The 21,374-nt window shown below is 39.9% G+C and overlaps 1 protein-coding gene across 3 annotated transcripts in view; it reads right to left on the bottom strand.

Annotated features, from left to right (window-relative positions):
* Positions 1-352: 352 nt before the first annotated feature.
* Positions 353-21,374, bottom strand: part of DICER1 (dicer 1, ribonuclease III) — a 54,622-nt gene continuing 33,600 nt past the window's right edge. For 2 of the 3 annotated variants that reach the window (XM_083500802.1, XM_083500803.1), the window contains 10 exons: positions 20,850-21,032; positions 20,001-20,106; positions 18,618-18,793; positions 16,679-17,459; positions 15,270-15,425; positions 9,584-10,466; positions 9,187-9,455; positions 8,262-8,424; positions 8,094-8,169; positions 353-7,310 (listed from right to left, as the gene is read on the bottom strand). In XM_083500802.1, the coding sequence (XP_083356928.1) occupies positions 7,145-7,310; positions 8,094-8,169; positions 8,262-8,424; positions 9,187-9,455; positions 9,584-10,466; positions 15,270-15,425; positions 16,679-17,459; positions 18,618-18,793; positions 20,001-20,106; positions 20,850-21,032 (2,959 nt within the window). In that variant the 3' untranslated portion in view covers positions 353-7,144. Of the gene's footprint in view, positions 7,311-8,093; positions 8,170-8,261; positions 8,425-9,186; positions 9,456-9,583; positions 10,467-15,269; positions 15,426-16,678; positions 17,460-18,617; positions 18,794-20,000; positions 20,107-20,849; positions 21,033-21,374 lie in introns of those variants that run through there. The other variant, XR_014525512.1, reaches the window with a different exon arrangement.

Raw genomic sequence — 21,374 nt, 5'->3', positions numbered from 1 at the left:
CTGGTTTCCAACCAAGAAATGCAGTCACTTATATGATATCCTAGTCACTGTTGTGAGTTTTCATACATTTACAACTCCCCCCCCCCCGAAATTGTAGTGAAAGAACCAACCTCACCCCATTCAGCCATGCTTAGGAAATAATTGGATGACCTCAGCACAGTCATTAGCTGTCAGTCTAACCAATCTCTCAAGTGTGTTGGTGCAGATAAAATGGAGGAGGCAGAGAATTATGTACACTGCCCCAGACTATTTGAAGGGCAAGGTAAAACGTGATCAATATTCATGTTAATACTAACACTTCTACATTAACATGCATTACATAAGGCTTTAAGGAAAACAGTAAACACAAAAATGAACAGACCATAACTTTATTGGAGATATATTCAGCTACAATTATTACAAAAAAATCTATTAAAGGTAATTGTGATCCATAAGGTGCAGACTGCAAATTTCTGCAGCATGATTACAGTATGAATGAATTACATTTTATGTCCCTTAGACAGCTGCAGCATGTGATGGGAAATATTTTATTGTCCATCAAATTATGTTATTCATTCTACTTGATTTTAACCATCTTTACAGTCAAACTATTTACAATAAAAAAGCCTGCAATTTTCAATGCTTGTTCAACTTCTGTTTCTCTAGATAACTTGCTGCTGTAGTAAAACTGAGTGCATCAATCATATCAATTTAAACAGTCTGTGGTTATCCAAATTAAACATATGCAAGTGGGGAAGCTATAAAAGGACTTAGGAAATAAAACTGATAGATTAATGTTGAGTTACTCTTGCATGAAGTTGCAATTAATGGTTTTGGTCTGGATCAAAACTAAGATAGTTGAACTTAAGTTCCACTGAAAGCAATGGATCAAGCTAGTCGTAAGTCCCATTGATATCTATAGGAACTAAGTTCAACTCTCTTAGTCAAGGTCCAACCCTTTGTATTCTACCTGACTTTATGGATATCTGTTATCAGACTTCTGCTGGTGAAAATGTAGGTTTCAGTTACATTTCATGGTTGTAAAGTCTTAAGGATTTAAAGACACAGTCTTATAAATATTAACACATCTTCGCTTCACTGAAAGTGAAAATATTTGCCATTAATAGTGTAACATTGCCCTAGGTTCAGTCTCTTTAATTACTCACACACAACTAATTCCATTACATTCACTGAGGAAGGTAGAACAGCGCATGGCTCAAATATTGTCAAATAACTTTTTTCCCCCGTTAGAAAAGGCTGTGACTTTGGGGAATGCCAGTTTATGCCACTTGTAGATGTAGCCTTGCCCCTTACAGGACTTCTCACAGTTCAATCTGGTTAAAAATTCTGCCCTCTGCACTTGACCAGATGATACCTACAGATAGATCCCTTTGTATTCAAAACGAAGGAGAAATCTTATTGACTGTTATGTATGCATGTTCAGTGAATTTACAGCAAGGCAGGGCAAGGGAAGGGGGCTGGAAAGAGTCCATTTTAAATGTTAACCGTTTCACAAGACAGTAAAAGGATGGCAAAAAAAGACACTGCTAGGACCCCGAGAGTCCCTGGGCAGTGTTCTGCTTGTGCAGTGTGGATCTCACGCTTCCTTTTTGCAGCCCTTTGCATCCACTGAAAAGATAGGGGAGGGACTGGGACTGGGATTGGTGGCCAGCCAAATGTTCCTGAACTACAACTCCAATCAGCCCCAGCCTGCATGGCCAATGGTCAAAGTTAATGGGAACTGTAACCCAGCAACATCCAAAGGTCATGGGTTTGTGGATCTCCAGAAGGAAATGGGACAAGGAGTGGGTAGCTGCATCTGGGAGAGAAGACTCGTTGGAAATTGGAGAATACCCCTCCCTTCCCACTTGCAGAAGCACCTTCCAGTCATGCAAGGGGCTCTCTGGATCCTAGACCAAAGTCTTTCTTCCTTAAAATATAGAAAAAGTTACAGACAAAAAACCAACAAATAGCCTATTTCAGTTGTGCAATTTAAGTGACACATTGCAGGTATTCTAATCATCTTTTTTCAAATTCAGTAAATCAAAGCAGCAGCAAGGCCCAAACCACATTAATTCCTCTAATTAAGTATCTTTCTCCTTGAAATGAGGTAAAGCACGGTACCAAGTGCAATGCTTATTTGTGCTACATGAACAGAACAGCACAAAACAAAGCCATAACAAAAATAAAAATGCAGCATAGTTAGGAGGACTGTTTTAAGTATACAGTGTAACAGAACACACAAACACACACACAAATCCAAAATTAGGTTCATGCCAATTAACCCCTCTGCTGTCTACATGAGGAGTCTGTGTGATACATTGTGAAGACAGGCTTGCAACAGTCCATTTCCTCTCATGCTTGTAGCATGTCAAGGGATTTCGATCCCAACCTTCAAAGGGTGAGATTTAGGTCTAAATAGCATACATTTTCCAATACTCCGACTGTACTAAAAGGGGGAGGTGGGTAAAGCAGTTGCACAGCATGGAAACTAGTGTGTTTTTGCATTCTAACAGCATTATGTAATATTTGAATTAAATCATACAGCAAAAAGGTTGTTGCATTAAACACGCATACACACAAACAGCAGCAGGACCTACATTTACCATTGGCCCCTACTCAATATTTTCAGTTTCAGTTCATTAGCTTTCTTCAACAGGGAGGCATTGAATACTTCTGATTAGAGAGTGTAATTATTCCTATTGCCATCAGGCTACACTCTTAACCTTTGAAATTATCCAAGTATGAAACATTTATGTGAAGCATTTACTATCTTTCAGTCTCATGAGATTGGTTTTGATTTTACATATGGCATTTCACAAAAAGAAAAGAAAAACCAAAGCTTATATATTTGATTGGGATAATACATGCCCTTTTTTTGAATTACAGAAACTTGCGAGCGCTTAAATGCTGATCTGGGCATCAGCAAAGAAAACTATCAACATTAGTAGCTATTATTTACTAGAGCTGCAAAATCCTTGCTGTGGGCTGCAATTGTAGATTTAACAGTGTTTATTCATAAACTACCTATGCATGAATAGAATTTAGATGGTAATCCTCAATCCACTTACCACTGAAAAGTCTTGTTAAACTCTGTTTGCAAGAATACTTTTACAGCACCTCAGATTAGTGGTTTGAGGACTACAGCTTTACCTAAACGTTGTAACAAATGTCACAATACAAAGCTAAATTTCGGGAATACTATGCATGTAATGGGCATTTTCACAGACATTTTCACAGCAGCTGCTCATACTGAAGCTGAAAAGGGCCCACTGGAATCAGCTGGAATCACCTGAAGGGTGTTTCTCTGTGCCATCCTGGACCCAGGTAGGTTAGTGCTGCCTAGAAGTCAAAGGCAGGAATATCAATAGGTTCACGGGAAGTTTTAACCTCTGCGTTCCTGTGAGCAGTCTCCAGGTACAGTTTTGCCAAGCTAAGAAGAAGAGACAGACAGAAGACCACGCATACCACATGCAGACAGGTTGAACTCAGTTAAACATCTCTGCGTGTGCATATAACCACTCCCCAAAAGTTTGATCTGTAGGCAGCCATTCATGGAAAAAGTAAGATGCGGCCCTGGGTGCCAGGAGAAACACCCTTAAGGTGAGCTTAACAGACCCCTCTCCTGTACTGGCATATTGGATCCAGATGGGATGTTTGAAAGCTGACCAATATCAATAGGGTTATTGGTGGCTGCCTAGGGTGGAGGAAGCACACTTTGTAAGACTCATCTTCCAAAGGCCACTTCAGCTGAAGCAAACAGGTCTACCTTATAACGACAAATGACCCTGTAGCTCCCTGGCATACCTCCTAAAGAGGTGTGTTGGTTGAAAAATGCTGCTGGAGCAAGCGGTAAATTTGTTGTGGTGGGCAACTTTAGGAAGTCACAAGCCAGGGAAATGCCAGCCTTAATCTGCTTTGCCCGGGTTGAGGGCAGAAAAGATAACAACAAGGAATCTTTTTATGTTTGAGTCCTAGAGATGTAGCGCTTTAAGGAATCTTAGGGAGTGCCACACCTTTTCAGTGGGGTGGAGTGGGGAGCTGCAGAAGGTAGGCAGAATGACCTCTTGGTAGCAGTGGAAGGTCAAGTTGGCTTTTAGGATGAAGAAGGGATCCACGTGTCTGGGTAGGTGCACAAATGTTTGGCCAATGAAGCCACTAGTCTTGTCAGTACAGAGACTTGAGTGTCTTGCAAGGCTCCAGAAAATACTTGGATGCCCAACATTTGGACACAGTGGACCTGCTTCCCATAACTTTGCCCAACACTGCTTTTGATTCATTCATACGGAGACTTGAGTGCAAATCAGGGCAGTCATGACATACAAAGGCAGGCCGCAGTGGCACAAGTAGAGCAGGCCCAGGCCCTGGCGTTGTGCAACAGGTGCTACAGTAGGCTGCTGCTGAATAGGTTAAGTTGGGGGAAAAGAAATTTGAATTTCTGCTAACAAAAATTGCATGTTGTTAGTTAATTGTAGCTGCATGAATAGGGAAAATTATTTGACTCAACAGCTAGGGAGTTTAATCACAGAGGGAAAAACCTGGGAAAATCAACAGTGGGAGGGGTAGAATCCATTGCAGAAGATATTCTTTTTCGGAATAAAAATGATTTTAACAACAACCAAACCTCTCACACACAGAGACAACACAAATTGTAAGAGAAAAATAAAGCTATCTGAGGTAGCCATGGTGAGCTAAAAAGCAGGAGGATGCTGAACTCCGACTAGGACTTGGGTAGATGGGAAAATCCCCCATGGAACACAAAAAGCAATCAGTGAAAAATACAAACAGATCAAAGCATGCAAGAAGAAAGGAAATTAGAAGGATCCTGGCCAAGTACACAGTAGAAAAAGAGCAAGTAAAGAAATAAGCAGGTGAAAGTAGAAAATGCAAGCCTGAAGCAGAGGAGAAATCAGAAACCTTCCTAAAGCTGCTGCTCTCGAGGAACGTATTTGAAGACCGATTCCAGGAACAGTTAAAACATCCTGTGACTCTAATGACATTCCCGTCTTCGAGCTCTAGGCAGCACTAACCTACCTGGATCCAGTGTGCCAGCACGGAAGAACGCTCATTTTCCAAACTGAAAATGAGGCTTGCTTCTTCATCCAGGAGGGTGGGGGTAGGGGTGGGGTGTCTGCAGCAAAAAACAAAGAAACTTTTGAGCCATGTGTGTAGTTCATCCTTGCACATGAGCTTGTCTTTTAATCCTTCCATGACATTTTACTTGCTCACTGTGACTGAAGTCACACAAAAATCTTTCATTTCACTGTCATCGTTAGAAAGATTTGTTAAACTAAATTCTGTATTTCAGAAAAAGTTTAATGTCTTCTGCCACTAAGGTATGATCCTTCTCTTTTAGAAAGGTAAGCCAGATGTTTTTCCCTCTAAATTTTGAATGCACATGTGTGAGGAAGGGGGGGTGTGTCTTTAACACAGAACACAGTATTATCTGTAATTTAACACATGAAACAGCATCAAGAGCAGACCACTGTGCTGGAAAACATTAAAAAAAACTTGCTCAGCTCTCTCAAACTTCAAGCATAATTAATGGGGTAAAATTGCAGCAAACCTCTATTGATATTGGTGGGAGTGCAAGACGACCCACAGCTTTTTAAACAAGGTAAAATTAAGAGGTATTATAGTTACAGTGCAAAAATTAAAATTTCAAGCATAATACATACACATAGCACCAAAAACAAACAAAAATGCATGCAAAAGGGAAAAAGACACAAAAAGAACAAAGAAGAACTGAGGTATTTAAGTGAAGGGTGCCTACAAATATCTAAAGAAACTTAGGCATAGCCTAAAAAGTATGCTTTCATATCAACTGAAACAACAATAATGAGCTAGTTATTCTAAGGTAAAGGACCTAAATCACAGATGTATCAAAAGTATGGCAATTTCTCTCACACAACAACTTCCATGGCATTTAACAGCACAGCTTTGGTAGGTGAAATATGCATGCAATTCTGAAAAGTACAGTAAGAAATTTACGTGGAAATCGCTCTTAAAGGTGTAAAGGTGCTCCGTTTGTTAAATATGTATCCAATATAAAATCTGCAGCATATTTTAGGTGCGATATGTCAAAAGTTCTTTTTAAAGCAACAGTTTGCACTGTGCAGTTAGCTATTATTACAAAGTTCCAATACTGGAAGCAATGCCTGCAATCCACCAAGAAAATCTCTTGCACAAGTCCCTTGAAGGGAAAGGAGGTTCCACAAGAGTGATGGACTGTGCTCAGTCTCGGTTTCTGTAACAATGGAAATCAGCGAGAGACTTTTCTGTTTGCAATAACAAATAAGATCTGTACTAACCATTTCCTCTGAATTGTTAAAAAATAACCTCACTACATATATATGAATATGATTTCTATTACAGTCCTGTAATAAGTTAGGTCACAGCTAAACTAACATGTTGTACTGTAAATATGGAGCTTCATCATTGTAAAATGCGTTCTAAAAATGAAGGGAATGTAATACAGTTTGCTCCAAGGAGTTCAGAAATGAAAGGTTGCATTAGTGAGGGCTTATGTACTTTTAAGGCAAGAACCTTTTGATGCAAGACTATGCGGCATCAGTTTTAAAATCTATCTGATGCCAGACATTTCAATTTAAACCTGTCCCTAACAAACAAGTGCAATAATGATTGGGAATGCCATCTTAATGCAAAGATGGCATGGAAAGAACAAGGACAATACTGGCACACTTAATCCTTACACCAAATCATCCGGTGCAGTTTATAAACTGCTTCGTGACTGGCACTAGTGCACAGATTTGAGGAATTTCAAGATTACTATATATATATACATATATATATAAATCTAGTAACTGCAATAGGCATAAGCTCCCTGGCCTTTACACACTAAGCAAAGCTGTACTGACAAAGTAAACCAAAGATACCTGACAACAATTATTTTGAACACTTGCTAAATGTCATCATTAAAGCACTCTTGTGATTAAACAAAGCAGAAGTGAGGAAAGAAGACAAGATTGTGTTTGCGCAAAAAAACCCTATAACTACATTTCGTTCCAAAATTATGTGTACATGTTAAATGTTGTTAGCTATTTGTTATCAAACTTTAAATGCTGTCTTCAGTTTGTTCCTCTCAACATATATCTTTTAAATTTCTCTATTGAGTGTGTGGTTGTTGTTGTTTTTAAGAGGTGTCTCAGCTATTTGGAACCTGAGGTTGATTTGCTTTGAGGCTTCGTAGAGCTCTTCTTGCTGCAGCAGATTTGGCGATCCGATAGCTTCTTCCAACACCTTTGAATTTTCCCTTTCCTACAACTTCCACAGTTACTCTGACCTTTCCATCATAGGTTCTTTCCGCAGGACTGCGTGAGTGGAGGGGGAAGCAGGAAAAACAGAAATAAACACATATGCCAATTAAAACAAAGATACTCAAAGTGGAACCAATTCCGGAAGAATAACCATGTTAATCTGAAACAGTGTACGGTCCTGTGAAACACAATTTATTGCAACATGAGCTTTTGTAGAAGCAACAGCCTGCTGCAGGGATGCTTGAAGTATAAAGACATTGTGTACATATACAGACATGCATCCAGTGGGAAGAAACAAAGCCCTTCACATACTTCAAATGGAAGCAAAAGTGTAGTTGGAAGTTCGTTACTGTTCATCCTCAGTTTTGAGATTTCTTTCCCAGAAGAGTATGTCATTAAAATTATTACAAGGACACTGGGTGGCATCCAGCTAAGCAGTTCTACTAGCAGACACACATCTAACTGTGCAGCAGAACATCCCACTCCTTCTCCCCTCCGGTCCCTAAATCTGCTCCAAAGTACTGGAGGAAACCCTAGAACATATTAAAGGGGTGTACAGCAAGAGGAGGAGGTCCACTGTTAGGCCAAAAAAAAAGAAAAGCTTGTGCCAGCAGAGCTGTTTAGCTAGATATCACATATTACTATTAACTCAATTTCTTACCTGCCCTTCAATATAAGGTCACAAACAGTTTTAAAATGCGGCAATTTTAAAATACAGGGGTTTTTTCAATAATACAAATATAATTCCTATTATACAGTAAAACACAATTATAATCCATTGCAAGGTGCATGACTTCAGGAATATTTTACAGAAATATTAAGCAGATTAATTCTTACCTAAATTTAGCTGTCTCTGGCTCCATTTCCAGCAGCTCTCGTACTGGGGAACGGGGCACATTTGCAGAGAATTTCTCTGTGATTAAAAACAACAACACCATGTTTGTAAACCCTCTTAACGACAAACAATGAATTACTGAACATTTCTTCTGAGAGCTCCAATGTTACCTATTAATGGCCTCATCATTGGATAGTACACTTGCCAAACCATTTCAAGAGACATTCCACTATCCATGTAAATGGCACCAGCGAGTGACTCAAATATATCCCCCATGGCCTTTGGTACTTCTATGTCCTCCTCTTTTTCTTCATCTTCTTCAGATCTTCGGAGCTAAAGCAAATACCAAAACAAAACTGTGTTACAAAATTGTTGCAAATTTTCAATTATAAAGGATTTATTCACTCAGAACTGCAAATTTCCAACTTCTAGACGAGCAAGAATGGATTAAACAAAAGTCTGACATTAAACTGGTATTAAGCTAGCTTCGATATCTAGTCCTCCTCCTGTGTGCTATTCAAGTTCCTTGAGATCAGCCTTCTTTTTCTGTTCTTACAGCTGTGAATAAATGTTTGAGTGATGCCTGTTGAAGTCTGAGAAGCAAGAGGGTGACTAAGATATCAGTGACTGGGAACAGGCTTCAGTGTCCCCCACTCCCAACTAAATAAACCTCCAAGAATTATATGCAAAATTGTAGCATTATGCAAAAGAGAAATGGTGTAAATATGCTCCATTTAAGTAATTTATACTGGTCTCAGAACACTGTTTTTATTGGCACAGAATTTGAATTACTTGGCTACAAAGTTTAATTTAAAAAATAAATACAAATGCAACACACAGCCCTGGTCATAGGGTCAGTAGTTCACAATAATTCTGAAGTAGTGTGACAAAAGTCCTTGCTTGTATGCGGCACAGACAAGGATGAAATTTAGAATGCAGCCAGAATCCAATAACTAGTTGCTATTCACAATGTCCTATTCAGTAGAAAGCCTCTACTTGATCTTGCCATGTTGTGCTAGATGTTTAAATTCTTCAATATAAACTCACACTAAAATGAGCTTCAACACACACAAATGATTTTTCGGCACCACTAACCTCGGAATCCATTCCTTGCATTTCATTTTTTTCCATCTGAAACTGCACAAAGTCATCAATAACATGAAACAGCTCGGGAGAGACAGCTTTGAAGTATTTGTGGTAGTCATACTTTACAGCCAATGAGGCAAAGATGGTGTTGTTAACAAGAGCAGATCGCAGGTCTGTTAGAACTCCAGGAGAGTGCTGCCGTGGGTCTTCGTAAAGGTGCTTGGTTATGAGGTAGTCCAAAATTGCATCTCCCAGGAATTCCAACCGCTGGTAACAATCTTAACACACAAGGGTTGAGGGATTGGCAAGAAATAGATAGCAATATAATTAACAATCCTCCCAAATAATCTGCATCTCTTCAGGCACGTAAGCTTAATGCAAAAAGGGGATTTTTCACATGACTTACCAGTAATGGTGTTGTAATGATAGGAGGCATGAGTAAATGCCTGAAGTAGATAAGCCTTATTCTTAAAACTGTAGCTAATTTTCTTCTCGAAGTTTTCAAAGCCAGATATAAGGTGATGTAAGGTTCGCTCAGCATCTGGATGATCAAACATACATCTTGGAGGAATCTTTAAACAGCCATACATCAAGTCCTTATACAGAGAAGACTCTTGATTGGCTAGAGAGGCAGAAACACAGATTGCTGAAGAATGTTTCTGCTGGTGGTTAAAATGCTCTCTGTAGGAATACAGAGCACTCTCCCAATCAGTTTTCTTAATAACCGGAAGCACTTTTAGCCCCAGTGAACAGAGGAAAAGCTGGGCAGCTCTTTCACCGCAGCTGGTCAGATAGCAGCCCAGAAGGGCTTCCACACAGTCTGCAATGCTTTTGTCAGCAATGCATTGTTCTGTATGTAAGTCATAGGAGATGGACTGTTTTCCGGCATCAATACCACAATTTTCCTCTGATGGATTCCAGAAACCCACAACAAAGTCATCCTCTTCAACAGCCTTGCTAGGGTCTAGATAGCACATTGCATCCCAGGAGCTGTAATCAAAATCATCAAAATCTGATGCAAACTGGACATTAGTCAAGGTTGATTTTTTGGGTGCTTTCCATTCATAACTGTTATCAGTGGGTGAAAATGGGGAAAGGGATATTTTCTTCACAAATGCTCCAGAACCCATTAACATATTGTCAATGAATTTGATATGCTCCTGATCATATTCCATAAAGTCATCCTCAAAGTCAGCTTCCTCCTTGGGTACTCGCCACATTAAGTCGTCGTCATCGTCATCATCATAATCATCATCAAGTTTTCCATTAGACATCAATCCCTCTTTTGCCTGAAAGTAGGAAAAAAATAAAACAGGAAGGGCCACTTAGTTTAATTACAAAAATAATTCCACAGCATCACAATAAAATGGTTATGGACAGTATTAACTATGCTTTTCTTTCTTTCTTTCTTTCTTTCTTTCTTTCTTTCTTTCTTTCTTTCTTTCTCTCTCTCTCTCTCTCTCTCTCTCTCTCTCTCTCTCTCTCCTACATTAGATCTAAATACATTATTATTTATGCTGTCCAAGAACTACAGATGCCTGAACCACCTAGAAACAATGCTAGGCATTGGGAGACACTGTTCAACAGTGGTTTCAGTCCTTTTTGGAAAGTTTGTCTCAGAATGTGGCACAGCAAAACTACAGAGAAAACAGAAATCTCTATTATCTTGGACTACTGCAATTATATTGTGCTTAAGCAGAAAAATGTCGATTTCTCACTTTAGTAAATAGAGCTTTTTGCAAATCAGTGAGAAGCCGATTTGCTCAGCATGAATGAAACCAGTTTAGACTATTGTTAAATTATATCTATAAACAGATGCAAGAGCTGTAGACCAAATATTTTAAGCAGGGGTTGACACTGATGTAAACAATTACTCGGATAGTACTGAAACATCATGCTAGGAATTTGATAGCTTGGTAAATGCCATAGGTTTAAAGAAAGTTTTAGCTTTCAGATACGTATTATATTTGGGGCGGGGGGATCACAACAATTTTTGATTTTTTTAGTTTTAATACATAACATTTTGGATATTCTGCCAACACATTGTTTTTCAATTATGATTTAGGACAAGAATGATACTGTATTCAAATCTGCAAAGTAAACGAAGCTAAGACTGAAATACATCCAAGCAGAAACAAGCCACATTGATACAATCAAGCCATTTCCTTTCCAACGCTCTCTCGTTTTTACAATAGAGCAAGAAGAGACAATGAGGGACATCCAATTGTGCCTGTGCACCAGTAATATGAATGGACAATTGAACACCGGGTTTTCACACCCCTGCAGTCCCTTTTGCGCCTCCCAAATCTGCTTTGGATGGTTAGGTGACCTGAGCAATAGGCCTAGGCAACATATCAATAAAAGGTAAAGATAAAGGACCCCTGGACAGTTAAGTCCAGACAAAGGCGAATATGGGGTTGCAGCGCTCATCTCACTTTCAGGGCGAGGGAGCCGGTGTTTGTCCACAGACAGCTTTCCGGGTCATGTGGCTAGCATGACTAAACTGCTACTGGCGCAAAGGAATATTGGACTTTTTTGTCAACACAGTGTGCGCAGCGACTGGAGCATAGAAATAAAAGGCTGTCTGCAATATCTTTGCTTATTTTTATTTTCGAAAACAACACTCAAAAGCTGCAAGTCTTCACCAGTCCTCACCAGCAGCTTACAAAACATTTGATCAACTTAAATAATCAATTAACCTATCACATCCCTTCCTGCATCCGGTGCAGAAAGTAACTCCCCTTTCTAATTAGGCAAAAAGTCAAGAGACCACAGGTGTGCAGCTAAGTACGTCAAACTGCAAACATACACCTGTGAGCTTCAATTAACCAACCCCGTTCCTGCGTAGCATCCTTGGCCACTTTAAGATAAAGAAAAACCAACATGAAACACCATGACGGAAACCAGAGCGCAGGGAAACACCGTTTACCTTCCAGCCACAGCAGTACCTATTTATCTATATGCACTGGTTGGCAGGAGCTGGGACAGAGCAACGGGAGCTCACTCGGTTGCCGGGATTCAAACCACTGACCTTTTGATCGGCGAACCCAAAGAGGCTCAGTGCTTTAGACCACAGCGCCAGGACTGGTATGAGGAGCAGACCACGATATCAGCTTCACTGAGTAGTATATCACTGGTGAAACTGCCACTGCTCCTAAGTCCCTCTGCTAGCAACTTCTTCCAGCGAGCGTTGCTAGCAGAGGGACTCAGGACAGGAGCAGTGGTGGTTTCACCAGCGATATATCTGCCCTCATACTGCGTAGAGGGAGAAAAAAGCTGCATTGGTGAGGCGCTGATACAACTTGTTCCTCCCTCTGCATCTTTTAACTGGTCGGCTGAGGAGTATGCGGTTGCTGCCCCCTTCAGCCGAGCAGTTAAAGGATCCCCCAGCCCGGCGCTGGCTTCCCGAGTGGGAAGAGCACCAGGGACGGGGAGCCCTCTCCACCCTCGGTAGAGGGCAAAGGATTCCCGCTGCTCTCCCCTCTCATCCACGGGCAGGAAGAGCACTGGGAATGGCTCAGTTGGGCATCAGGAACCCTCACCTCAGGCTCCTATGGTGACTGCAATAGTGAGGCAAGAGGACAAGTTTTCTTATGGATCAGTAAGTGGTTAAAGAACATTTTCACAATGGTGGGAATCAGTGGATTATTGCAATGATCTTTACTAGGGTTAGTGTTATTTTAACATGCTCATTAGCAATGAGGAGTCGTGTGAGTGCTGAGATGGTCAAGTTTGTGGATGACACCAAACTATTCAGGAGGTGAAAACTGAAGAGTTCCAAAGAGCTCTTCCAAACAATAAAGACGATCAAGTTTAATGTAAGTGTAGAATGACTCCCATCTTGCAGCAAAAACATCAACTGACAGGACCTTAAAAGGCTGTGACTATGAAAGAGATGCTACGTCTTGATGGATGAAGAAGATGCCAATGTAGAAAATAGTGACAAGGAAAATAATAATGTTAGGGATCAATTTTAGCATAGTCACATTTGAAATATACCAAGCATAGCCTGATATTGTTGGACTACAACTACCATCACCCCTTACCATTGGCCAAGATGACATCTCTCTCTCTCTCTCTCTCTCTCTCTCTCTCTCTCTCTCTCTCACACACACACACACACACACACACACACAGAAATACAGTTCTGATTTGGCTATCTCAAAATTCCCAGATTTTTTATTATTATTGCAGAGTGGGTGAACAAGACTCAGACGGACAAAACAGCTTCTTCCCTTTTTTCCTGAGGAATTCCCACAATCAGTGCATTCAATCTATACAGCTAGAGTGTAATGGATTCCCTGTGTGCTAGTGCTTGTCTTATCCGTATACCTTCAAGTGTTTCATGGTGTTGGCAGAAACATTCCTCACCTTCATGTCCCCCTCTCAATTTGTGTACCTTCCCTTTCTATAACAGCTCATGTGCTGCTAAGAGATTATAACATACAAACTATATTACATGTTATGTGCACAAGTTATATCATTAAAACCATTCCATTTCAAGAGCATAATAAAATAATACTGTTTGAAGTGAGGATACTTGAAACGTTTTACTCTACAATAAATATTTCACAGTGCAAACATTAACAGTATTTCAGTGTGCCCTCTGGTGGCTCTGTAGTCAAAATATGAATTTCAGAAAACTGATGAGCTCAAATAAAGCATTATTTGCTTTTTCGAATCAAAATATGATTTTTTTATGGAGGAAAGCTAATCATAAAGCAAAGGACCACTGTAGTCCCCCCCTATTGAGCTGTTTTATATGAATATTGAAAAAGAAATAATAAAATACAAACAAGGCTATTATTCAGGAAGTTATATCACCAATGAATCAGTAGAAGTCTAGCAATCTTTCTAGCAATTTGACATCTGATTATTTTTACCAGTCAATATTCTTTACTCAACAGTGAAACAATTCATAGTACTAGACACATCTGGACTGTGTCCAAACACTATCTGTGTCAGTGTTTCCAGTAAACTGAGCGACGGCTTCAGAACCCCAGTAATTCCCAATTCCCACTAGGCAGTGACAGTTTTGGCAAAGCAAGACAAATATTAGTTCAGATCTATGTTTTTGATCCTTAATGAAGATTTAATGAATGTTAACGAGCTAACAGTCCCATTGCAAAATGCCAGCAAGATGACACCCCACACTGAAAGCACTACAAGTAAAACCTTTACTTTTGTACTCCCTGGGATAAACACACCAGCCACAATATAATGCAAGTCGCATATGAACCAAGCATAAGAAAAGATAAATGTAAACTCACAGCTTTCCTTACATCCCCTCTTGGAAGGAGAAGAGGATTGCTTAGGTCCAGTAAACAACATGCAAATCTGTACATGCAGTCTTACAAATATTTCCATGCATATTTATATATCTGTAGAAGCAGATAATTACTGCTCCTGAGAGGAGGGGAAAAGCATGTGAATCTGAGGATACTGACTGGTAGTTCACGTAACACCAAACCATGGTGGGGGCTACATCTGAACCACCTTGTGTTTGACACTGCAGCAAGTGCATGGGGCAGAGAGGGGTTCTTAAAAGACAACCCTCTGCCGTGAGACATAGTAAAAGCTGCATACACACATCTTTAACCCAGACAATCTTGCTCTTTTGGTCACATGAGGCTAGAATTGCTGAAAACACATTATTTATCAATTTCCATAATAGGTGCTAGCACCAAGGTAAAAAGGCCATCTAGATTTTTAAAAAACCCTTATTTTTCATGAGTATTCATGTTCATTCATAGCAAAGAGATAAATGTCCCTGAGGGACATTAGGAGTTTCCTAACAGCACGCCAAGGGAAATATTGACAGTATATTTTCACTGCAAGTATTTCTGTTCTTTTCCACTTTATTAGTGAACCAATTTCCACAAATTGCCCTTTGTTAGTACTCCAACATCACTTTGCTCCCTATTTTTATTAATTAAAGCAGTGGTTTAAGAGGAGTTAAACACAAAGATGTAGTAGGTGATATTCTGCTGAAGTATGATAAGAAGCAGAAACCCCATTTGCCTGTTTCACTTGTAATGATATACTTATACACCAAGACATTCCATTTTACATGTACTTCAACAAAGGCTTACCATTTCATCTTTTTCCCATTTGTCTGTATTACTCTTGTCTTGGTTTACTATGTAACCAGGAGGAAGCCAGTTGACAGGTGGGTCAAAAATAGATACCACCATGCGACTAGGAAGCCCTTTCTTTTTTCCAAGACGATACAAGTTACAATTGCTGACCTTTAAAGAAAAAGAATTTATTATAATCTATAGGCAATCAATAATTCTGAGAACACAGTAAACACAAACTTTGATTTAAAACTTCCATTTATAAGCTTAATTTTGTGGTAAATTCCCCCATATATCTCAAAACCACAGCATTTAAATACACACACCCCCCCTCCATAATTGTTATCTAACTATGCTCAGATATGGGCTGTTACCTACTATTCGTGGTTTATCCAAAAAAAAATTAATATACAGTCCGTGTGAAGGACAAGGAATTAGGACAAAACAAAGCTGCTCTTAAGTTTAGGGTGACATAATATAAGACAAAATCCCATGCTCCTAATATTTGCATTGTATCTTTTATTGAAATCAGGAACAGTAAGCTATCATGTTTCACACTCGAATAAAAAAGAAAAACTCTTGGTGAACAAGGATATTGTAGAAATGGGAAAGGTTGAGGAAAGGGCAGCCAAAACGATCAAGGGGCTGGAGCAATTTACCCATGAGGGTTTACAGCATCTGGGGATTTTTAGCTTAGGGAAAAGAAGGAGAGTAAGGGACACAACTGAGGTGTGTGAAATTATGTATGGTGTGGAGAAAGCGATAGATAAAAGTCTATTTCCCTCTCTAGTTCTAATCTAAGAACTTGGGCAATCCCTAATCATGCAAATCACTGTGTGAAGTGCTTCTGCAGATTGGGGTGAGCAACAAGGGGTGGGGTGGGGGAAGTTTAAAGGGAGGGAGAGTTGTTCAGGTGTGGGGAAAGGTCAGCTGCCCCTAGTCAGATATATTCAGCCGTCCCTTCTCAGTGATGATAAAGCTGCTTGCCTTTAGAAATCCCTATTAATTTATACTAGCATTGGTTATATACATTCAAAAGCTGCCTTGTGGAGTCAGACCACTGGGTCTATCCAGTTAAATACTGTCTACACTGACTGGCAGCTGATCTCCAGGTTTTTGTCTCTCCCAAGGTAGAAATGCTAGGGATTGAAATGTAGGAATTTTTGCATGAAAAAAGGTGTTCTTCCATTGAGTTATGGTCCTTCCACACAGCATATTTCTATCCTGCCCTTCATCCCAGGATCACAGGGTGGTTTATAAAACCACAAAAATACTTAAATCATGCTAACAAACAAATAAATCCAGTGGCTGAAGTTCTTAAGAAATCTGTGCATTACAGTGCTACTGGCATACCCATCCATTTCCATCCTGTATGTGGACTTATTATTTTTGGAACAGTTAAGGATCATGGAAGTATTACTCACTTTTTTGCTTCTCATATACGACAGGCGTCCCTCATGAGCATCAGGGTAAGTGCAAAACAAATATGTAGTGATGGCATGCTTTAGAAATGAATCACCAAGCATTTCAAGACGCTCCAGATTAAATCCATCGCTAGCATTTGAGAGAGTCAAAGCCTGAAGAATGAGACCAGGGTTTGGGCCAAGGGTTTTTGAGGAGTATCCCTTGGAAGGGCTTGTTACAGAATCCATTCTTTCCTTTGAAAGATCACAAGCATCTGAAGCACTGGTGTTCAGGGCCATTCTGGGACATCCATCTGAGGTAGATTTGTTAGCATTTCCATCAAGATATTTATTACTCAGTAGAGTACATTCATTGCTGGGCTTGAGCTGGTTCTCACTGTTGTATAAATTCTGAATAGGATACGAGGTAGTTGGTTGTACAGGTATTTCCTGCCTGGAGTAATTTAGCTGATTTCCTTGGCAAAAGTCTCGGCTAGCTAAGTCAAAATTGCCGTTGGCAAGATTTTTATTGTAAGAAACACCATTAACTGTTGCCAGTTCTACCGAGACGTCATTTTGGAGTTTACTAGGTGACTCAATCAATGTTCTGTTGCTCACAGACATTTGGTCATGCTTATCTGCAGAAGAGGTTTTATTAGCACCTTGATATGCAGCATTTTCAGGGACTACAATTGCGCTGTGCTTAAAATAATTTTCATTCTCTGCTACAGAAGAGCTAGAAGCAGAGATGAAGGATTTGCTGTCAATAGACTTCTTCCACCCAAAGTCCAGGTTAGGATATCTGTAAAATAAATTAACTGATTAATCATGTGTACACATACATGTAGATAGATGCTGATGTGATTATTATTTTTTACTGTAAATGTTAATTATCTGAAAGCATTTTAATTGATTTTGTTTTTACTGATAATGTTAACTGTTCTTGTAAACAGTTTAGAGGTTTTATGACAATCAAGCAGTATATAAATTTTGTTAGCTAAATAAATAAGGCACAGGGCCACAACGTTGGTGCTTTCCATCTACCTACAACAATCACACACCCAAATAGCCCAAACTGAAAACTGCTTTGGGAACTCATTCCAAGTCAGCTCCTGAACAGGAATTGAGCCACTCCTAGTAGCAAAAGAGGAAGATCCCACTCATAGGAGCCAACTTCTAGGGACTAATGACCCCCCCATAAAATATTTGAGGAGGGCAGACCCCCGCAAAATTGATGGGCATTGTGATTCAAATGGTGTGTGTATGCTGCATCTTGTGATTATGTGGGGCGGGGCTTACCTCCCCCCCACCCCATTTTTTTATTCAAGTTGGCACTCCTGATCCCGCTGTAACACTTCATTATGCTGGGCAGTGGGCATAGTGTAACAGTTTGATATCTATATTTTTTGATAGATGCTGGTTATAAAATACAAAGAACCAGAAGCGGAACAATATAGTTGCTTGCACTGTTCTACAAATACGTGAGCCACATGCTACTATAAGAACTCTGAAACTAAGTGCCTAAATTAGTTCTCTGCGACCCAATTCCTTTTCCTTCTGCCATGCCTTTTAGATGAATGATAAAGTCTGGGATTAGGAATAGTCTTTTTATTGATCCTGGTAAGCTGCTCTGGAAGACTTTTTTGGTGGATGCATGGGATAAAAATCCTTCAAAGACACAACTACAGAGGAAGAGTCTGCATAATGCTATAAGAGGCATGCTATATAATATATATCATGCTTGCACATCAAGAGCATTATGTTTGAATTTAGCTTCAATTATTGCACAACATATTAGGTGTGAGGTGTATAAATAGCCCTTCCATGAGCAGAAGATGGTTTCTACATATGGAAGGCACACCTTTGGCAAATGAGAAGCTACCAGAGGACATAGCAATGGCAAAATGTCAGACTACTATACAACATAACTTTATAGAGATTAACTACAGTATTCCAATACCTGAAATCTGAAGGAAGTGACTTAACTCCTACACCAGCATCAATGGCGGTTTGGGATCTGAGTTCCTCAGCTGTCAAAAGGCAGTGAAGACGATAAAGAATGCTGGGGAGGCAAACTGCTTTTCTCCACAGCGATGCTGGAATAGGATGGATAGCACAGAGTTCTGGAACCAGAATCTTTAAGAAAGAATAAAATTTGCCTTTAGTCTCTCGATATTTCAGAGCACAGGTGGCAACCCACAGTTTACGGGCCTGATTTCCCACCAAGGTTTTATTTCTACCCCCTTCCCTTCCCCAAGACCAAACTAATTTTGGCAACAGCAGCCAAAAGGGAAAGGAAAAAAGGGAGAAAATACAGCACTGGGAAGGATAAAAGCCCAACACCTTGATAGAGTTGCAGATTCCCACCCTACCCTCCACTCATCAGATCGAACATTTGATGAGTTTGGAGTGGGAAACAGCCTCTCTTCAGACAATCTAAGTGGAGGAGTAAAAATAAAAAAATTCCTTCCAGTAGCACCTTAAAGACCAACTAAGTTAGTTCTTGGTATGAGCTTTCGTGTGCATGCACACTTCTTCAGATACACTGAAACAGAAGTAGCCAGATCCTTCTATATAGTGAGAAGGTGGGGAGGGGTATTACTCAGAAGGGTGGTGGGAATGGGAAATTGGCAGATAGCTGAGATGAGCCTGTTGACGACTCTTAACGACTGTAATAGGTCTTACAGGAAAAGGCAAGGGGTGAGAAGGTGAGAAATGGCTTAGTCATGTATAATGAGATAAGAATCCAATGTCTCTATTCAGGCCAGGTCTCTCCATGGTTTTAAGTTTGGTAATGAGTTGCAATTCAGCAGCTTCTCTTTCCAGTCTATTTCTGAAATTCCTTTGTAGTAAAACAGCTACTTTGAGATCTTGTATAGAATGTCCTGGGAGATTGAAGTGTTCTCCTACTGGTTTCTCTGTTTTGTGATTCTCCCATTCCCACCACCCGTCTGAGTAATACCCCTCCCCACCTTCTCACTATATAGAAGGATCTGGCAACTTCTGTTTCAGTGCATCTGAAGAAGTGTGCATGCACTAACTTAGTTGGTCTTTAAGGTGCTACTGGAAGGAATTTTTTTATTTTGACTAACTTAGTTAGTCTTTAAGGTGCTACTGGAAGGAATTTTTTTATTTTGACTATGGCAGACCAACACGGCTACCTATCTGTAAGTGGAGGAGTGCATACCTTGGAGGGGGGGACGTGCAAAAGCGAGCGTGAGGTGCAGCCTCCAGAGGGTTGGGGCAAAAGTGAATACCGTCCTCAGACCAAAAGTGGTTAGTCAGCCCATTTTAGGGTACTAAAGAGGTGCTGAACACCATAAAATAGGAAATTTGTCATTACCTGTTTGTTCTGTAGACTTTCCCACTTAGCTTTCCTCTTCTCAGCACTACTCAGTGGAAGAGCTTTCCCCTTCTGATTCAGATGACGAGGAGTCAAAAGATTAAGTCTAAAGAGAAAATGGGAAGGGCTGTTCTTTAAAACATGCAGTATAACTTTGCATTTCACCCTGGAAGGTGGTGCAAGGAAAAATGAGGAAAAGCTTGATTAAAAGATGTTAAAACCAGGGATGTGGGAAAATAATATTAGATATGTTACCAGACTTAGAGAAATTATTTTTGTTTCCCTTGAAATTCCCCAGATATTTCTCCTGAGCAGGAACCACCAAATGCATTTCAGATAAAAACTACCGTATTTTTTGCTCTATAAGACTCATTTTTTCCCTCCTAAAAAGGGGAAATGTGTGTCCGTCTTATGGAGTGAATGCAGGCTGCGCAGCTATCCCAGAAGCCAGAACAGCAAGAGGGATTGCTGCTTTCACTGCGCAGCGATCCCTCTTACTGTTCTGGCTTCTGAGATTCAGAATATTTTTTTTCTTGTTTTCCTCCTCCCAAAACTAGGTGCGTCTTGTGGTCTGGTGCATCTTATAGAGCGAAAAATATGGTAATTTCAACTCTATTTAACAAGTGGGGCCTGCAGCAAAATATTGCAGCACGGAGAGCAGCTGTTCTGGATTCCAAGCATTACATTCTATTCTTCCCCTTCCCATATCTCTCTCTCCCCACCCTCTCTCAAACTTACGGCATTCTGCAGCCAATTTTTTCCACTTCTGCAAACCTTGAGAGATCCCATGTTGACTATATTGAAACAATACAAATTAGAACTATTTTAAGCTATCAAAACCCTCTTTACCTTGAAGATGTGTGGTCCACATCCAGCAATGGCTGGTTGAGATTGGTCAGGTCAAGGTTATACTTGGTTTTATAATATTCAGCAAAAGTTTCATATTCTGGGGAAGGAAATTTGCTCAGTGGAGTAAGATCTGTGTAGACATCAGCAACATAAAATCGATGAGGCTGATCAAAATTTCGATACCTAGACAGAAGCAGATATTTGGGTTGCAATGTCAAATGTTCTGCTGAACAGGTTCCCTAACATGACCTGAAGTTATACATCAGAAAAGAAGTCCTACTATACAACCACAAGCAAGTCCAAAATAAAATATAAGTTATTTCCATTAATGCTGAGTGGAATGACTGGATTTATCAAAATAGTTAAGCACTGGCCAGGACACAAAGGGCTACTCTGGGCACATCCAGTAATCTGTGCCAATGATAATTTTATTGGTTTTAATTTTATTTTTTTATTTCATTAACCATATTATTTTTTACTTGTAGACTCTCCTGCATATCAGGAGGTGAGCTCCTGTAAGCCAGG

This window comes from Podarcis liolepis (genome assembly GCF_965112155.1).
Source record: "Podarcis liolepis genome assembly, chromosome: 1".
Classification (NCBI taxonomy): Eukaryota; Metazoa; Chordata; class Lepidosauria; order Squamata; family Lacertidae; genus Podarcis; species Podarcis liolepis.
Note: the sequence above shows the minus strand (reverse complement) of the source record. Positions and strands in the feature narration are given on the sequence as shown.